At 40.1% G+C, this 20,726-nt stretch overlaps 2 protein-coding genes across 3 annotated transcripts in view; one reads left to right on the top strand and one right to left on the bottom strand.

Annotated features, from left to right (window-relative positions):
- LOC122554733 (testicular spindle-associated protein SHCBP1L-like) overlaps nucleotides 1-5,898 on the top strand; it is a 74,895-nt gene extending 68,997 nt beyond the window's left edge. Inside the window, exon 10 of the mRNA XM_043700111.1 lies at nucleotides 5,653-5,898. Coding sequence (XP_043556046.1) covers nucleotides 5,653-5,898 — 246 coding nt within the window. The remainder of the gene's footprint in view (nucleotides 1-5,652) is intronic.
- Nucleotides 5,899-11,330: 5,432 nt separating this feature from the next.
- Nucleotides 11,331-20,726, bottom strand: part of dhx9 (DEAH (Asp-Glu-Ala-His) box helicase 9) — a 73,565-nt gene continuing 64,169 nt past the window's right edge. For both annotated transcript variants that reach the window (XM_043699530.1, XM_043699531.1), the window contains 4 exons: nucleotides 18,016-18,245; nucleotides 14,873-14,988; nucleotides 13,844-14,041; nucleotides 11,331-12,047 (listed from right to left, as the gene is read on the bottom strand). In XM_043699530.1, coding sequence (XP_043555465.1) covers nucleotides 11,663-12,047; nucleotides 13,844-14,041; nucleotides 14,873-14,988; nucleotides 18,016-18,245 — 929 coding nt within the window. In that variant the 3' untranslated portion in view covers nucleotides 11,331-11,662. The remainder of the gene's footprint in view (nucleotides 12,048-13,843; nucleotides 14,042-14,872; nucleotides 14,989-18,015; nucleotides 18,246-20,726) is intronic.

A 20,726-nucleotide genomic window follows, 5' to 3' on the forward strand; every position in this document is an offset into this window, starting at 1 on the left:
AAGTTGCATTCTCAGGTTAGCTGTAACAATGGGTGATAGCTAGACAATATGTTGAAGGTGTTAGCCCCCTGTGTTCTCTGTCTATGACATGATGTCTAGGTTGATTCTAATCTAAAAAGTGAGATAACAGAGTTTTACATGAATTCATGCAGTTTTTGGGCAAAGTACAATGTAACTCTGCAAAATCACCCCACAAAATATATGTGTGCATGTGGGTCTTTGTCTGTCTGTCTTGTGTGTCTGTCTGGGTTGGGGGTTGTGAGTGTATGTGTGTGTGTTTAGTGAGTGTAGAGTGTCTTAAGTCTGTGAGGGGGTGCATGTGTGAATGTAGGAGTGTGTGCGCGCATGTCTGGGGTGGGGGGTTGTGAGTGTCTGTGTGAGAGAGTGTATATGTGTGTGCATGAGTGTAGAGTGGTCTAAGTCTCTGAGAGGATGCGTGTGTGAGTGCCTGTGTGTGTCTGTGTATGTGTGTGTCGGTGTGTATAGGAGTGTCTGAGTGTGTGTGTGCGTGTAGGAGTGTTTGTGTGTGTATAGTGCAATGGTCGTCACCTGCAATGTGACATGAACCCAAGGTATCTCCAGCATCTGCAGACCTCACTTTCTCCTCTCTGTTGGATACCAAACTTAGTTATCAGCCTCTGCTCGGCCACTTTTCGCTGCTGCATGTCCCAAAGTCCGCCTTGGGGGATGGTCACGCAAAGGTCCGAGGTCGAATGTCCTGGACCACTGAAGTGTTCCCCAACTGGGAGGGAACACTCCTGTCTGTTGATTGTTGTGCGGTGCCCATTCATCCGTTGTCATAACCTTTGCTCGGTTTCCCCAATGTACCATGCCTCAGGGCATCCTTGCCTGCAATGTTTAAGACAGACAACATTGGCTGAATCACATGAGTACCTGCCATGTACAAGGTGGGAGGTGTCCCCACGTGTAGTGGTGGTGTCTATGTCCACACTCTGACACGTTTTGCAGCGCCTACCGTGACAGGGTTGTATAGAGTTGTCCTGAGAGCCAGGGTACGATGCCCAACTCATCGACAGCCAGTTCTGATGTGTGACAGCAAGGAACTGTAATGACCTCCTCAGGAGACAGACACGTGCTGCAACCGACAGGGTGCCCATTATTGTTCAGTATTTCCCAGGAGCTAAAAAACTTTGCCATGTTCTTCGTGACCTGCAACACAATATCAATGAGGATGAGCACCTCGTCAAGACTTTCCCCACACCTCCACTACTTGCCTTTAAACAAACGCCAAACCTCAAGCAAATCATTGTTCGTAGCAAGCTGCCCGGCTCTCAGGACAATTCCATACAACCCTGTCATGGTAGGCGCTGCAAGATGTGTCAGAGTGTGGACATAGATACCACCATTACACGTGGAGGCACCTCCCACCTTGTACATGCAGGTACTCAGGCGACTCAGCCAATGTTGTCTATCTTATATGTTGCAGGCAAGTATGCCCTGAGGCATGGTACATTGGGGAAACCAAGCAATGGCTACAACAACGGATGAATGGGCACCGCATAACAATCAACAGACAGGAGTGTTCCCTCCTAGTTGGGGAACACTTCAGTGGTCCAGGACATTCGATCTTGGACTTTCGGGTGACAATCCTCCAAGGCGGACTTCGGGACAGGGAGCAGCGAAAAGAGGCCGAGCAGAGGCTGATAGCTAAGTTCCGTACCCATAGGGAGGGCCTCAACCGGGACCTTGGGTTCATGTCACATTACAGGTGACCACCATTGTACTATACACGCACAGACACTCCTACACACAGACACTCTCACAGACAGGCACTCCTATACACACAAATACACAGACACCCACACTCCCACAGGCATCCTCTCAGAGACTTAGACCACTCTACACTTATGCACACACATATACACTCTCTCACAGACACTCACAACCCCCCACCCCAGACACGCACACACACTCCCACACTCACATATGCACCTCCTCACAGACTTAAGACACTCTACACTCACTACACACACACTCTCTCTCTCACATTCACAACCCCCAACCCAGGCAGACACACACATATTTTGTGGGGTGATTTTGTACTTGCAGAGTTACATTGTACCTTGCTCAAAAACTGCATGAATTTATGTAAAACTCTGTTATCTTACTTTTTAGATTAGAATCAATCTAAATATCATGGCATAGACAGAGAACACAGGGGGTTAACACCTTCAACATATTGTCTAGCTATCACCCATTGTTACAGCTAACCTGAGCATGCAACTTTTAAAAAAAGGTTTTGTGATTTACACATGAAAGAAGTGAAACTATCATGGTATCCGAACAGATGAAAGACTCAACAGGCAATCAAGGTATTTTTCAATGTATAATTTCAGTTACATTACACTGTAAATTTTTGCTATTAATTCTGTGCCTTAGAATTGCGTCCTTCACTATCACCTGATGAAGGAGTGTCGCTCCAAAAGCTAGTGTGCTTCTAATTAAACCTGTTGGACTATAACCTGGTGTTGTGTGATTTTTAACTTTGTACACCCCAGTCCAACACAGGCACCTCCAAATAATGTTGATTGGTCTTTCTACAGTCACCAGTGGCCATTGGAGGGCAGCCTTGTCATGCTCAAATCTGTTCTTAGCTGATACATTCTCAAAGTATTCTACTATTGGTCATAAGGTAGTAATCAAGAGTTGGAGACCTGCTTGATTTTTGTTTCCTCCCTAGTTCATAGGCAGTGAGGTCAAGCATCATGTGCTAATTATTGTCCTGACTAAAATTAACTAATTCAACATAAACTGAATCAAACCTGGGACTTTAAGTTACAGATAGTTTAGTGACTTGGTCATCAGTGGATCTGTAACTTGCATGTAAAATATTCATTCTCTAACTTGAACTTCCCACTAGAACATATAAATTTTGCTGCATATTTTGAAGGAACATTGTGAATTTCGCACTCTAATTTCCAACTTAACTTTCACCAAAACCTGTAGTTCTTCATTCCCATGAATTAACTGCATTTAATGTAAATCAGAGAGAAAAGTCATACATGCAATCTGATCTATGCTGGTAACTATGATCTTTGTAAGCCCCTTTCCTTCCCTCTTTATCTAACTTCCTTAACCTTGTTTTTTTTTGCAAACTCATGAACTCATCTCTGAGGTTTGCCTCAGCTACTCCTCATTCTACATTCTAGTGCTGGCTTGTCCAACATGTGGCACAGGGAACAGAATCTAGCCTGCCACATGACTCTACCCAGTTTTACAATAGAAATTTAAATAAGAGCAAATGATGATCTGTGAGGAGCTGCTCCTCAAATGATAGGTTGATTCCCTCCTGCAGTTGGTGTGCCTATTAGCACTATTCTGTGCTTGGAGGAGCAGGAAACTGTGCAAAGGGGAGTAGCTTCTTCACCCTCAGGCTTAAAATCCAGAGACAAAATAAACAATCAATCTGTGCAGGATAGGAACCACTCCATGTTTCATGGTGTGGAAACAGTCAGCATCCATGTTTCCAGAGGAAAGGTCAAGGTACCTTCTCACACAGGTACCACCCGTCTAAAGAACTGTAATCAAAGTGGTGAATCATTTTGATTACAGGCCAAGTGTCACTGAATGAGTGAAACAGAATGTATCTGAGAAAGAGAGAGGGAATGGCAAAGAGAGAGCAGGACAGAGGTGTGTGAAGAAGAGAAACAGAGTAAGGGAGGAAGTGAGAGAGAGAGAGAGAGAGAGTTCCATGAGAAACAAGGGAAGTTTACATGAGGGAGAGAGACTGCAAGTGAACTAGACAGACATCCTTCCTTCCTCCCCAAAAACTGGTCCGCACACCGGACTAGATGAGGAAAGCTTAGGTTGAAAGTAAGTATGCTTCTTACTCCCACTCTTGCAGGAATTCTGCCAAGGCCAACTTGGTATGTGTTGCAGAGGTGAACACAGGTTCAGTTAAAGAGTCACTATCCTTGAAACATTAACTTTGCTTTTGTTTCAACAGATGCTGCCAGACATACTACATCTCTCCAATGCTGTTTTTGTTTCAGGTGTTAATTAAACCCATTTGTTAATCTAGGCCTTTCCCAGTGACCAGTACTTGTCTGTCTCGCGTCACTTCTGAAAAAAGTGGCAATAAAAGTTTAATCACTTGGCTCTTGTTGATAGGTTTTATGTTCATCCTTATTAATCCCTCACTATTTTGAAAAATGAACATTTATTGTTTTGATTTTTGCTCAGTACATTGTTTCCTTCATACTGGAACATTTGATTTGGAATTTATATTAAATATGCGAACTTCATTCTTTTTTGAAAGTGACTTTATCAGCCCCTTGAATGAGTAAAAACTTGTTGCATTGCCTTACCGAATTTATTATCCTTATTACCTCTTGGTATTATTTCAGTGCTCTTCCATTTTTTATCTTAATATAAAAAAGAGATGAGTGAAATGTGTAAAATTCCTAAGGGGTTCAAGAGAGTAGGCACTGACAGAATGTTTCCCTTTGCAGTGGAATCAAGAACTATGCATCATAGTCTTATAAATGACTAGCACCCTTATTCTGGGACTAAGTTGAGTAGAAATGTCTTTGCTCCATGAGTGAGGGTGTTTATAAGTCTCAATGGATTCTCAAATTCTGTGTGTATGCAAGCCAGGGATTTGGGAATAGAGGAGAAAGATATGAAGAAGATAGAAGATCAACCATGCTGTTATCAAAGGGTGGAATTAGCTCCAGGGGACCAATAGCCTATTGATGTTTTTTTTAAATTTCTTGTTCTATTTACATAAACTCAAGCTCACCCAAAATCCTAATGTATTAACTTGCACTAAGGTCCTTTAACACTCCAAGTCCCCAGTGACAAATGGCTCCTTTTTTGGCAGTACCTGTATTTTAAAAATTCTCTTCCTGTTTTCACTATCTCATGGCTTTTCTATCACTGTTACATCCTCCCGTCTCTGAAATTCTTCTTGTATAGCTCCAATTTTAATCACTGAAACATTGAAGGCTATCCCTGTAGTGGCAAATCCTAAGATTTAAAATTCCTAAAACATTACCAGGATGCTGCCTGGACTGGAGAGCTTATCTTAAGAGGAGAGGTTGAATGAGCTCGGACTTTTTTCATTGGAGAAAAGGAGAAGAGGGGACCTAATTGAGGCAGACAAGATAATGAGAGGCATAGATAGAGTCGATAGCCAGAGACTATTTCCCAGGGCAGAAATGACTAACACGAGGGGTCATAGTTTTAAGCTGGTTGGAGGAAAGTATAGAGGGGATGTCAGAGGCGGGTTCTTTACACAGAGTTGAAAGCATGGAATGCATTGCCAGCCGCAGTTGTGGAGGCAGGGTCATTGAGGACATTTGAGAGACTCCTGGACATGCATATGGTCACAGAAATTTGAGGGTGCGTACATGAGGATCAGTGGTCGGCACAATATCGTGGGCTGAAGTGCCTGTTCTGTGCTGTACTGTTCTATGTTCTATCATCCGTCCTAATACCTCCTTAGGTAACATGGTGGCTATATAAATGAAAACTGTTTTTGAGGTGTGTTCTTAGCAGGTAAGGTTCAGATTAGAACACCGCCTGTATAATGTATTCCTATTTAAATTCTTAGATCAAAACAAGATTGTAACTGAAGGGAATGTTGACTTATGGCTAATAATTCATTATATGAATACCACCTTTTTTTAGGTTCTTCCACCACCAAAACTGAAACTTCATAACAATTATGTTCATTCCAATAATGGCTACGGTGTTACCATAATCCAGCCTGATGACAGACATTGCCATGAAGTAGATGAGGAGGTGCTGGAATGTGCTGCAGGAGGTGACAAGAGAGATGATCTTGTCAAGGCAATGCAGAACATGAGCCTTGAAATGAACAACAACAAGTTCGAAAACAATTCAATGGGAGAAATTGGCGTCATTGTTTGTTAATTACTCTGATGTGGAAAAACATTGCAGAGTTAGAAACTCTGTTTAACATTTGTGTTCAATCAAAAACAGGTATATAATTATCTGTTTAGAAATGTTTGTTTGAATTTTTTAATTTTAATAAAAATACTGATGTTTAAGATAATACAGTGAGATGGAAATACAGACAATAAATCAAAAAGAGCAAAGTTACCTGTATAGTACACTATTTAAACTACCTTCTGTCAATTTGTTGGGTAATAATGGTGGTCTTCATTAATGTGCATTATAGCTGGGCTTCAAACTTACATGAAAATACAGAAATTTGCTACCAGCACCGATAGGAATCTACATTTAAACAATGATTAAAAAATTGGAACGTTTCAAGATCATAAATTTTCCACAACCTTGTTGAATTTTCTGTATTTAACAAAACTACAGAAAATCTAAGCATTTTGTAAGTTTTTGACAAACTAAATGACATAGAATATTCAAAATTCTCAGTATTATGGATTGCAACTGATTTGAAGAAAAGCAATCGTAAAGTGCCATGAGGAAATTTATCCTAAGAACGCAAACTAAATTCTGAACATAAAACTGACATTATAAATGAGTCCCTGAAACATACAATAAAATTTTTTGAAGTCTAACATCTGAGTATACTCATACATATGAAATAATATATTTTCACTTCAATATACAGCTATGTATTTAAAAGTGCAATACAGTATATGCTTAAGTAAATGATGTACAATTTCACAATCAGATGCATGTCTGCAGATACTACATTATGAGCAGTCAGTACAAGTATGTGGGTGTAAACTCCTGTGCAGAATTGCAAAGTTTGTGCAGATTGACTTAAATTCTATAAGCCTTCAACTTTGAAATAAAAGAAAGGAGGATCAGATTTACTGATTTCAAATCGAATTACATCTGTTTTCAGATGTAAAAGTACGAACCAAGAACACATTGACCACTAGCAAAATGACCCTTGGATCTACAGAATATCATTTATGTTCCATCATTACTGATACACCAAGTAAAACTGAGTTGAACTACAAGAAAATGGATACTAAATTAAAGAAAGTGTCATATTTGTCATAGCACTTCTATAGTCTCAACCAATTTATTGGCCACAATTTCTCTCATTCTCCTTCTTTCTGGTAAAGACAGGCTTGTGGTTTCCACCAAATTGGCCAAGTAGTGCAAACACAGATACACCCAATACCCATCAAACGAGGAGCTATTATTACAATGACACACATACTATATTCTTAAAAATGCCAGTTTTGGAAAATGATGCAGTCTCGAGAGGTCTTTCATCATCCACTTGCCCAAAGCAAAAACAAGGTAAGAAGCTTGATGTAACCTAAATTGTATAATAAAAACTGCATCCACTTAGCTTAGGTCAAGTTAGATAATCAAGAAGAGGTATCAATAAAACATTTTCCCTCCAATAAGGTCTCAGTTTCAGAAGTCATGGCTACCTCCAATGTCATATTGCACAAAAAAATGCTTGCTACAGAGCTTCACTACTGCCACTCCTGATGGCTCCATGTTCTTGGTGGTCTCCATTCTCTACTCAAATTATGCAAAACTGTGTTCATCCTGTTCCACGTTTAATTTCACACATTTCTTATCCCATTCCTTTCAGATCCACATTGACTTGTGGTCCCCCATTGCAGTAATTTTGAAGTTCTAGTCCATTGCATCCCTTTTCTGCCAGTCTTCCCAGAGAATAGTTTTATTCTAACTCTTGCCTTTTATAACCACCACCTCCACACTAACATGTCACCCCTTCATTGGCAACTTCATTCTATCAGAGGCTTGGGTTTTATTCTGTAAGGGAATTCCCTCCCTTAACCTCACTGCTTCTTTAGTCTTTGGCTACCACCCTAACTTTCAACTTCCTGCTTTAGTAGTCATTTTCTTTGAATACATTTGAAGCATTTTGAGTCTTTCTTTACATTAAAGGAACTGCAGGTATTGCATGTTGTTTACTGTAAAAAAAATCTATTTTTTGACAATGTTAAACCAAGCCTCCATATTCAGAAACAATGTTGGCATCATCCTACAAAGAAAATTATCTGATGATAGTGTTTTATAAAGTTGCGCTTCTCATACCTTAGGAAATCTTCCTTTGTTTCACTGCAAAGGTATGTTCATATTCTGATTCTGGGAGAACATTACTCAGGGGGCTTGTTGACTTAAATAGAAAACTTTTTATTTTTATCTGCGACCCTTAAGATCTGTATTCTTAGTGAAGATTTACTGTACATGTTATTTTCACAACTTGGAAGACATATCCACTTAAGGCATTAAATAGCCATAAGAATAATGCAAATCATGCAATACCTAATTGCATTATTCCAGTTCCACATACAATGCAAATAGGTCAGACAGTGCAGCAGCTAATGGCATTTTAAGAGTCTTAAATGCTTCGGTCTCCAATTTTATTAAAGTATTTCTCTTCATAGTAAAGAATAATTTCCAATTGTAGGTTTATCTCAGTTGCCTTGATGAAATTATTTAAATCCAAAGTGCCTCCTGTATCATATCCATAATGCTGTGTCTGGAAAAGCCAGCATAGTCAAGGAGAAATCATTATAGTTATTCATTCTGTACCACACTTTTGAGATTAGTGTGTGTCTAAACAAAGACAGAAACAATACAATCCACATGTTATGTAATAGAAAAGCAGGGAAAAAGCTGGAAAGCAGTGTTAATTTGATGCTACCTTAAGTACTGGAATTATAGTCCAAGCAATTTTATGACTAATCGTTAGAACAAAAGTGAGTTGTATTTTTAATACTTCTTTGACCAAGAGCCAATACTGTGCTATACTGCACTATATTGCCTATAGTTTGTTCATTTATCTCATGTAAATAAAATAATTAGTTCATAAAAAATACTTTGTCTTAATTTTGTAAGAATGTATGACAATTATTGTGATAGAATATTCAATATCCTCGAGTTCAAGTGCTCTATTTTGTAATTTTTCACATGGCAGTATTTTCCATTGACTTGGAAACTTTTGGGAAGACTTCACATTTCAAATGAACTAACTTAGTGAGGCTAAGAAACAAGTCTCCAAAAATAATTTGAATTATTATTCTAACAATTTCACCGGACACAAGATTGAGTGTCCTGAAAAAAAAAGGCTTTCTATTCACTATAAGGCCATTTTACAACATCCCCTTTTATTTTAAATCTGCTCAAATTCAATTGCTCCAAAATGTCTTTAGAATTCTTGCAGTAAAGTTTGGAATCATTTAAAAGAAAAAATGCCCTGATATGGCTATAATCATACAGTGGCCTACAATACAAACCACTGCTTCCTTTGTCTCCCTTCCCTTTAGCTGCTGAACTTTATGCTAGTTTTTTTATGACATGCACAAGGATTCCCAAAAGCCCCACTTCTCCTGCTTTCTGCATTTACATTTACTCTACATTTAAATATTTAGCTCTTTTATTCCTCCTGCCAAAGTACATAACATCACACTTTTCCACATTATATTCCATTTGTTAAGTTTTTGTCCACTCAGCTAAACTCACTACCAGTCGTTTCCAATGATAGAATGGTCCTCTAGGACTATGGTGACTTTACTCTTGCATAGTAACTAATCTCCAAGGCAAACAATAAGAGATAATGGGTCTATTGAGCTGAGATCTACCTTGCCTAGTATTATCGTCAGCCAGAATCATAATACTGGGATAGGATATTAAGTTCTACAGAAATGCCATATTTTCACATGATCACAACTTAAATACCTGAAAGGCATCAGATGTCCATGAAACTTCACTGCAATGAAAGGTCACAAGTAAGCAGGGCAAAATTGCTAGAGGCGAGCCATATAGAATGTATAATTAGAGGATAATACAGTGGTTAAAGGTACTGTCCTAGTCTCAGGCAGATCACTTATGAATAATTAGGTTTGTCGGATTGGAAGTATCAAATAAGTCTGTAGCTGTTGTGACTTGCATATTAACCATTAGCATTTCAGCACTAATTAGTCATCATAGGTTGGACTGGAAAGTCCAGAGATATTTTGCTCTTGGCCAGTTGGTTGGATGTAGATGCAGGAAGTGCCCTGATATATCTAAATACTGGAATAATCTACAATATAAACTACTGCTTAATTCATGTCATATTTGTCCATAATCCATAAATCTTTATAATTTACAGCTTCAGCAAATTGCTTCATGTTAGAAAGTCTTTCATATCTGTGGATATCCCAAAATGTTTCAAGCTAACAAACTATTTTTGAACTATAATCATTGATGTAAAGACATACATCAGCAAATACATGCACAATATGGTCCCAAAAAGTGCAATGACATATATTGTTGTGAAGGTGTAGGTGCGTACTGTACCTTTGAGAGAGAGAAAGCTAACAAGGACTGACCAAAAGTACAGAGTGCTGAAAAAGGTAAAAATGTAACACAAGATTGAAACAAATAGCTGGAGTTGTATAGCCATGGAACAGGCATTCAAATTCGGCCAGTTTAAAGTATGCCCCAGATACTAAAATCCAACTGAATTTGAATTTAATGTTCGATGACATCAAACCAATGAAATGATCCGATGCTTTGGGGTATAAAACCGGACATTTTGAACAGTTAGGGGAAGAACTGCCAAGAACACGAACAAGTATAGACTGCTCGCCAAAGAGCTCTCGGAAAGGTACCTGTCCATAACAAATTTGTGCAGAACACTGAAGCTGACCCAGACAAAAATGTACAGAGGAAAATCTACAAAGGAGAATCGACAAAGCTGACTGGTTTTGAAACGTGATTTTTGTTTTGTAAATCTTAATCGGGGTTTTTAAAAAAATTGGACCAGTATTGTAGAGTGGGAGGTAAAAGATAGGTTTAAGAGAAAGGAGTTGTAAATAGTTGTTTAATGTTCGCTTTTGGACTTAAAGTAATAAAATTGTTATTTTTTACTTGAAAGAGTGACCTCTGGGACAGTTCTTTCCCTCTCAAAATTTAACATTACAGTGCAAGAGGAGCTTCTCTGCCGGTCAGGTTTAAATTAACAGAGGGGATTACCCAGTGTCGTAACAATATGAATGAATAAACTGCTTCAACGGTTGCGGAGGAATAGTCAAGGTGCATTGTGATAAGATTTTGGTTGAAATGAAGGTAAGTAACATTCCCTCTAAACTATTTGTGGAGGATTCTTCATAAGTGAAGTCATTAACCTTAGTAGTACTAAGGAAAATTTCAACTACCATTCCCTTTGTAGCAATGTACTAAAAAAAATTAAGATGGCTTCTTCAAACAGATCTCAAGCAGACTGACACGGAAGGGGTTTGCTTTCAAAGTTGTCCATTCAATTTTGTCTGTCTTAGTCCTGAATATATCAGTTCAAGTCAGAACAATTTTTTTTTTTACTTGAGGCTACCCCATTTCAGTCTATATTTAAAATTGCAATAAAAAGCAAATACAAAATGTTTTCATTTACCAACAGCCCTTTTATTCCTTGTCTCAAATAAAATGAAAATCATATGGCCATTCAAAACTACTAATTTGTTAAGTAAACTTTAATATTCCTGGGGATTCTAAACTGCCATTTAAAATGTGTCACAAGTACATTTCCTTATTCTAAATTTACACTTAAGTATACACCAAGTAAAGAAAATATTTGCATAAAAAGAACTGACAAATTGATTACAACATTTGCAATGCGCATGCACTGTTTCTATTCTGAAAATAATTAAATACAAAACTATTATCAATACATATAAACAGTGCACAAATGCAACATTTGATGTTCTGCACCTCTCTAGTAGCCACCTCTACGATCACCATATCCTCCTCCATATCCTCCACCACCACTGCCACTCTGGTAGCCACTGTATCCTCCATTTCCTCCACCACTTTGATAGCCCCCATACCCACCACCACCACTTTGGTAACCCCCATAACCTCCACCACCACGACCTCCACTTTGGTAGTTGCGATATCCACCACCTTGGTAGCTTCCTCCACTACCACCTCTTCCCCCATCATAGTATCTGGAATTGAAGCTACCACGTGAGCCCCCATAGCCATTGCCTCTTCCGTAACCACCTCCTCCCCTGTAACTAGATCCACGACCACTCCCTCTTCCACCAAAACCTTGGTTGTCATAACGTGCCATTTTTGGAGGACGAGGACCATCACCAAATCTGTAAAAAAAAATCAAGATTAATAAATGTTATGTATTTAACATGTTAAAAAGTAACCTTATAAAATATAGCTTGTATTGAAAATGAACTGATCTACTAGTAATTCATCCTATGGACTTAAATTATTTTCTAGTCTAAAAAACGTGAAGATTCAATCCAACGGTTAGTGTAAAAACACAGCCTTAAATGCATATCATGAGGCTGACAAGAGTAAATTGAAATTACAATGTCTTCATTAAAGTCAAAGTCAGAATACAAAATACAGAATAAGAGGTTAGCTCTTATTTCCTCGTTTTCAAAGTAAGTTTTCCACAAATTAATTTTCACCAAATAAACAAAATGAACACATTGATTGTGACTTCCTCTAATAAATATGAATTATTAGCAAGCAAAACAAAAGTGTGCTTAAAGTACTCATGAAAAATGATTCTGCTCTGCTAAAAGCAAAGTTAACAAGACAGAAACAGGTACAGACAGGGGACAGTTGTGGTGGTGGTGTGGGAAGATGGAAAATGGAGGTCAGAGGTCATACACCAGAGGTCCTCAACTTCAGAGTATGACCTCTTTTGCTCTGAACATCTTAACTTATTCCACTTGCTCTTCCTTTCCCTCTGTCAACAGCATAAAAACACTTATTTTCTAGCTCCTTTCAGTTCTGAAGAACAGTACTAACGGAGTCAAACAATTAACTGTTTCTCTGGGATTAGAACTATTAAAACAATTAGAACAAAGAACCAAACCGAGAACTGGGAACAGAACACAGAACAGAGCAGAATACTGAACAGAATAATTAGGTATTGGTTTTGCCCAGAGCAGACTCAATGGGTTTAACGGCGTTTTCCTATGCTGTACATCTCTATGATTCTGACTGTCTCCACTGATGCTGCCAGGATTGCTGAACTTTTCTAGCATGTTTTGTTGTTATTTTAATTTCCAACATTGACAATATTTTGTTTTTATTATTTGAACTATCAGTTACTGTGGTTCCTCATAAACAAGGGAAGATCATACTGTTTGTCAGACATAGAAAGTGTAACAAATAACAGGTGATCTTCAAATTCAGTTTGAAGTTATCAGTTACCTTCACAGCTGAGGCAGACTCTTACCCATAGTGCCTATTTATACTCCATCACTATTTCCAAGACATTTTGACCTGCGGCATCAGTACCTTCAGTTTAACTGTTAATAGTTTCTTTCTCCAATGCAGTCATCCCTTTGCTATGGAAGGAGTCTTTCCTGTACAGCTGTCCCTTCCTCCACTCTTCAGAAATCGTACTTCACCCATTTACTTCTCAACCTTTTCACTGGCAATTGCCAGACATGAGAAATCTCAAAATTTACCTATTCTTCTTATTCACTCTAACTTATTTCCCTCAATATATACATTAGCTGCTTGACTACTTTCCACGCTCAATAATTTCAAAACCTTCACACTGAAAAACTACGGCTCTCACTGAAGTTTTAGACAGCAAGTACTGCCAATGGCTCAGCTACTTCCATTTACAGCCTGTGAAAGACGCTTTTCAATAACTGTATCACCTTAAGTGTTGTTTTCATGTGGGGAGTGTATAACATTTGCCTCTGATACTCATCTTTCTCAAAAGCACAAGTTTGGTGACTCAGCTGAAAATATAATGTAATGAATAAATAAGGATGCTTGCAAAATTTGCCAAAGCCTCACACAAGGTATGATAGCTGATGCATGTGAATCATTCTGATAACAGTGTGAAGTCTCTGCTGCTAAATTATGACATGAATTGACCTCATTATAGTATAAAATCAAAAGTGCTATTCACCTTGAATTTGCCATAAGATTAATGCCTGCTGCCCCAGGTTTTGAAATCTGCCGGATTACTTTCAACAATCGCTCATGTGTAGGATCCAATTGTCGGATGAATTCTGGATCCTTAGCAACTTCAACAACCAGTGCCTCCATTCCTGCACGCAAAGCGACAACTGCAGCTGCTGTATAGTGAGGCATCTTCAACTTTATCCTAAAATGCATAAATGATATTTAGCGCTCAACATGAGCAATTTCAAACCGATTTGTTGCCTCGCCAAGTTATTTGAGAACAAATCAGAACTAAGCTATGTAGCAACAAATATGTTTTCTCCGATCAATGAAAACAATTATGGTTACAGAACACTTCAAACTGCACAATAAAAATCAATTCTTGATAGTTTCTTCTAAGATGGCTAAATTACAAAGAGCATTTTTGTGAGAATAAAATTAATGAGCCACATTATGCAAGGTCATAATTGACAAAATTAAAATTTCATCTTCAGATGTTTCACCAATAAGGTGAAAACTCTACTGCATACTTGGTAAAAATTACCATCACTAAATTCCAGGAAGAACTGAATTATTTACAGCATTTCTGCATATACAGTTGAATACAGAATTGAATTATAAGGTTGTGGAAGCAGGTTACATGGTCTTTACCAGCTGTAGTTGTAGTTTTAAGTCAAACACAGTGGAAATAACAAATATCGGAAATAACAAATTCAATATCACTTTTCTGGAATACATATGTTCCAAAGGGATGAGAAAAGCACACTGGCTTCATCACAAATCCCTGAATGTGCTCTATCACAGATTTAAAATCAAATCAGTGATCATGTAGTACAGTACTACATTATTATTTATCACAACCAAATATCTTAATTTTGTTGAATTATCACAAATGTTATTCATCATGATCAGACTTGAGTCCATCACAATCACGTATAAGTGACAGATTAAAATTACTTTGAAGCATCAAATATAACTGGACATCAGTATTCAACAGAAACTAAGTAAAAGGATGTTGAAACTTTAAACTTACCAGTCATCCATCAGAATAATGTCTCCATTTGAAGTCACCTTCTTTGAACCATAGAAGAGCAATTGGAGTGGACTAACCAATGTCATTGCCTTTGCAGACACAGCTCGAGTTCGTATCTGAGGAGAAACACTATTTCAGTAAATGGTCAAGTGGATGATCTTTTGCAATCCTTCCTTCAAAAGCAAAATCACAATTTCAGTAGCAAATCTGCTAAATTTAAGAAAAGATTAGGTTGCAAAGTTGATGATACAAAACTTGGAAGCATTGTAAATGGTGACGAGGAGACAGGTAAGTTGGCGGAGTGAGTGGATAGGTTGCAGATGAAGATCAACACAGAATAGAGTGCTGATACATTTTAGTAGAAAGAACATGAACAGATAATACAAAATAATAGTTACAATTCTAAAGAGGGTGTACTTGAACACCTTTGAAGGTGGAGATATCAGTTAATAAACCATACAGTATCCTGGCTTTACAAGAGCAAGAAGTCATACTGAACTGTCACATACAACATTTGTCAGTTGAAGAGCTGCATACAGTTCATGCTGTAGAGGAAGGATATGAACGCATTAGAGAACCTGCAGAAGAGATTAACAAAAATGGTCTCTCTAGTGAAGAAAGACTTCAGTTAATAGTACCAATTGGAGAAAATGGGACAGTAGGCTAAGACGAGAACTTCCAAAATCATGAGGGAGCAGGATATACAAATATGGAGAAACAGTTCCTACTCAGAAAAGGAGCAAGAATGAGAGAAAACAAAGTTAAGGTGATATGCAAAATAAGTAAACGTGATGTGGGAAAAAATCTTTTTCACACAGGTGACTCAGGTATTGACTGAAGTGTGGTGGGGGCAGTTTCAATTGTGACAAGAGAGGATTTAATGATTATTTAAATAGACACAATGCTCAAAGGGATAAGGGAAAGGCATTATGTCATGAGGCTCATTTGGAAAGCCTCGTGTAGTCACGATGGGCCAAATGGCATCCTTCTCTGCTATAAAACTTCTGAGATTTTAAATGGCAACTTTCTTTAAAGAGTGGCTTAGGGGTCCTTCCTAGTCCATTCCTTAGTGACAAACAGTAACATTTAGCCTGAAATTTACACCATGCTTTGATGCAATCACAGTTTGGTGGAGAGTTAGGATGGTACAATTGAGTTAGTGCTCCAGACAGGGGACCCATCTATTATGTATGGCTCAGTTACAAATCTCTTGCATTCTATTCCCCAAACGGAAGAACATAGATGACTGATTTTAAATCAATTTGAAAACCATCAAAGCCGAGTGTGTGGTGCTGGAAAAGCACAGCAAGTCAGACAGTATCTAAGGAGCAGGAGAGCTGACTTTTTGGGCAAAAGCCCTTCATCAGGAATGAGGCTGTGAGCAGAGGAGGTGGTGAGATAAATTGAGAGGAGGGGGTGGGGGAAGGTCTTGCTGGGGTAAGGTAGCTGAGAGTGTGATAGGAGGATGGAGGTGGGGTAATGGTGATAGGTCAGAGAGGAGGGTGGAGCAGATAGGTGAGAAGGAAGATGGACAGGTAGGACAGATCATGAGGGCGGTGCTGAGTTGGGCGATAGCAGAAATAGTGGAGGATGATGCGATGCATACGGAGGTTGGTGGGGTGGTGGTGAGGACCGGGGAGGGGGGTTCTGTTCTTGATGCAGTTGGAGGGGTGCGGTTTGAGGGCGGAGGTGCAGAAAGTGCATGAAATGTACTGTGGAGGGCATAATCAACCACATGGGAGGGGAAATTGTGGTCTTTAAAGAAGGCTGCCTTTCGGTCTGTCCTGTGATGGGACTGGTCCTTCTGAGAGCAGATGCAGAGGAGGCAGAAGAACTGGGAATAAAGGATAGCGTTTTTGGGAGGAGATGTAGTCCAGGTAGCTGTGGGAGTTGGTGGGTTTGTAGAAAATGTCAGCGTTGAGTCAGTCACCATTGATGGAGCTGGAGAGGTCCAGGAAGGGGAGGGAGGTATTGGAGATCGTCCAGGTGAACTTAAGGTCAGGGTGGAATGAGCTGGTGAAGTTGATGTACTGTACAACCTCCTTATGGGAGACGAGGTGGCGCTGATGCAGTCATCAATGTAGCAGAGGAAAAGGTGGAAAATGGTGCCGGTGTAACACTTCAACTCCCCCTCCCACTCCACCAAGGACATGCAGGTCCTGGGCCTCCTCCATCACCACTCCCTAACCACCCAATGCCAGGTGAAAGAATGCATCATCTTCCACTTCGGGACCCTCTGACTGGTGGATTTCACCAGTTTCCTCATTTCCCCTCCCCTAACCTTACCCCAGTTCCAAACTTCCAACGTGGCACCGCCTCCATGACGTGTCCTACCTGTCCATCTTCCTTCCCATCTATCAGCTCCACCCTCCTCTCTGACCTATTTCATTACCCCCACCTCCACCTGCCTATTGCACTCTCAGCTACCTTACCACCAGCCCCACCCCCTCCACTCATAGCCTCATTCCTGATGAAAGGCTTTTGCCAAAATGTTGATTCTTCTGCTCCTTGGATGCTTCCTGAGCTATGTTTTTCCAGCACTACACTCTCTACTCTAATCTCCAGCATTTGCAGTTCTCACTTTCACACAGTTGAAAACCATCAAACTTGACAGTTCAACTGTAACTGTACAACGCAATATTTGCACATTAAATTGAAAGGGCAAGTCAGCCAACTATTGTGATCAAAGGACACAACCAATTTTACCATACAACTGTGCTGGTCTTCTTAAAGGCAATAAATTATTCTGAAAGCAGAGACTGCACAATCTCAGGTTAGACACATTAATTTATACTCCTGAATAACAGTTCTTTGCTATAAAATACAGTGTGGGGCGAAAGGATAGAATAACCATAAAAATTGTTCACATATTTTACTATGTATTTGAGTGGTTTCAAAGAATTTGCAGAAGGAATTAGAAGAACAGTAGCAGAAACATTAAATGGTAATCTATGATCTGCGAGTAAAGATATCCGAAGTAGGATAGTTATTTGAGTTACTGATGAAGAGCTTATGCCTGAAACATCGATTCTCCTGCTCCTTGGATGCTGCCTGACCTGCTGTGCTTTTTCAGTGCCACACATTTTGACTAGTTATTTGAGTTGCCCTGAACACTAAGCAATGTGAGGCAGTACATAACTCACCTTTTCCCCAAACACAAAGAATGGGGATGGATACTTTGTATCTTGGTTGCTGAATGGACAATTGACCGAAGACTTATGGATAAGTGCATTGCGCCCCTCTGTAGTTAAGATCTTTCTTTTTTCCTTATGATAGCAGACATTGGGATAAAGTCCAAAGCAAAGCAGTGAGATAACCACATCTAGATTATTATCTGGTCCAGTGTTGTTAAATACTTGTGTCATCAAGCACTCTGTTCAGAAGGCAAAGGAAGAAATATGACTTGATACACAAAACAATTAGAAGCAGCATATATTCTGCATGATTTAGCTTAAGACAAGCATTCTCAGTAAACACAGGTAAAAACAAATCTCACTGTAAACTTTCACAACTATTATAGAGTACATACCTCAATTTTGCAAGATGTTCAACAAGTGCAATGTTTTTTTAAAACAATTTACCATCATAAATATAGAATCATAGGATCCCTACAGAATGAAAGTAGGCAATTCAGCCCACTGAATCCAACCAACCCTCCACAGAGCATCCCATCCAGACTCTTCCCATCCCTGTAACCCTGAATTTCCCAAGGCTAATCGACCCAACTTGCACATCCCTGGACACTATGGGCAATTTAGCGCAGCGAATCCATATAACCTGCACATCTTTGGATTGTAGACGAAATGAGTACCCAAAAGGGAATCCACGCAAAGATGGGGAGAACATGCAAACTTCATACAGACAGTTGCCCAAGACTGGAATTGAATCCAGGTTCCTAGTCCTGTGAGGCAGCAGTGCTAACCATTGAGCCACTGTGCCACCCTACATACTCCCGTTCAAATCAATGTTGCTTTTGTAAAGCATTGGTTAAGACTCATCTGCAGAATAATAATTTTGGGCACCACATGTAGACAGGATGTCAAGATCTCAGACAGGATAAAGAAGAAATTTAGTAGAATGTCATCAGAGCTGAGTGACTTATGAGGAGGGTTTAAACTAGTATGGCAGGGAGGTGGGAACCTGAGCGATACACCAGTGGTGAGTTGATGGAAATTAGGCAATAGCAAGAGGTAGCGCAGCCAGTGGGAAGGAATTTCCTGGGAAAGAACCAAGGGATCGGTTAAAGTGTGTTTGCTTTAATGCAAGGAGTATCAGGAATAAAAGGTGATGAGCTTAGAGCATGGATCAGTACCTGGTGCTATGATGTTGTGGCCATAACAGAGATGTGGGTTTCTCAGGGGCAGGAATGGTTGCTGGATGTTCCAGGGTTTAGAACATTTAAAAAGAATAGAGAAGGGGGAAAAAGAGGAGGGGGTGTAGCACTGCTAATCAGGAGAGGATATCACGCTACAGAAGTTACCATTGTCGAGGAGGGTCTGCCTACTGAGTCAGTATGGGTGGAAATTAGGAACAGTAAGGGAGCAGTCACCTCATTAGGGGTTTACTACAGGCCCCCCAATAGCAGCAGGGAGATTGAAGAAAGCATAGGTCGGCAGATTTTGGAAAAGTGTGCATGTAGTAAGGTTGTTGTAATGGGTGACTTTAACTTACCCATTATTCATTGGAACCTCCTTTGAGCAGATGGTTTGGAAGGAGCTGTTTTTGTAAGGTGTGTTCAGGAGGGTTTCCTAACTCAGTACGTTGACAGGCCGACGAGGGGACAGGCCATTTTGGATTTGGTGCTTGGCGATGAGCCGGGGCAGGTGTCAAATCTTGCAGTGGGAGAGCATTTTGGTGATAGTGACCACAACTGCCTCACATTCTACATAGCTATGGAGGAGAGAAGCAGGCACAATGGGAGGATATTTAATTGGTGAAAAGGAAACTATGATGTTATCAGATGTGAGTTGGGAAGCATGGACTGGGAGCAATTGTTCCATGGAAAGGGCACTATAGACATGTGGAGACTGTTTAAGGAACAGTTGTTGTGAATGATGCATAAATGTGTTCCTCTGAGACAGGCAAGAAAGGGTAAGATAAAGGAACCTTGGATGACGAGAGCGGAGGAGCTTCAAAAGAAAGAAGGCAGCTTACATAATGTGGAGGAAGCAAGGGTCTTGCTCAGCTCTAGAGGATTACAGATTCTGGATTAGTGGTGCTGGAAGAGCACAGCAATTCAGGCAGCATCCGAGGACAGGCAAAATCGACGTTTCGGGCAAAAGCCCTTCATCAGGAATAAAGGCAGAGAGCCTGAAGCATGGAGAGATAAGCTAGAGGATAAGTGTTCCGAGGCGGAAGATGAGGCGTTCTTCCTCCAGGCGTCTGGTGGTGAGGGAGCGGCGGTGGAGGAGGCCCAGCACCTCCATATCCTCGGCAGAGTGGGAGGGGGAGTTGAAATGTTGAGCCACTGGGCGATTTGGTTGATTGATGCGGGTGTCCCGGAGATGTTCCCTAAAGCGCTCTGCTAGGAGGCGCCCAGTCTCCCCAATGTAGAGGAGACCGCATCGGGAGCAACGGATACAATAGATGATATGAGTGGATGTGCAGGTAAAACTTTGATGGATGTGGAAAGCTCCTTTAGGGCCTTGGATAGAGGTGAGGGAGGAGGTGTGGGCACAGATTTTACAGTTCCTGCGGTGGCAGGGGAAAGTGCCAGGATGGGAGGGTGGGGCGTAGGGGGGCGTGGACCTGACCAGGTAGTCACGGAGGGAACGGTCTTTGCGGAAGGCGGAGAGGGGTGGGGAGGGAAATATATCCCTAGTGGTGGGGTCTTTTTGGAGGTGGCAGAAATGTC

The sequence above is a fragment of the Chiloscyllium plagiosum genome, chromosome 11 (assembly GCF_004010195.1).
Source record: "Chiloscyllium plagiosum isolate BGI_BamShark_2017 chromosome 11, ASM401019v2, whole genome shotgun sequence".
NCBI lineage: Eukaryota > Metazoa > Chordata > Chondrichthyes > Orectolobiformes > Hemiscylliidae > Chiloscyllium > Chiloscyllium plagiosum.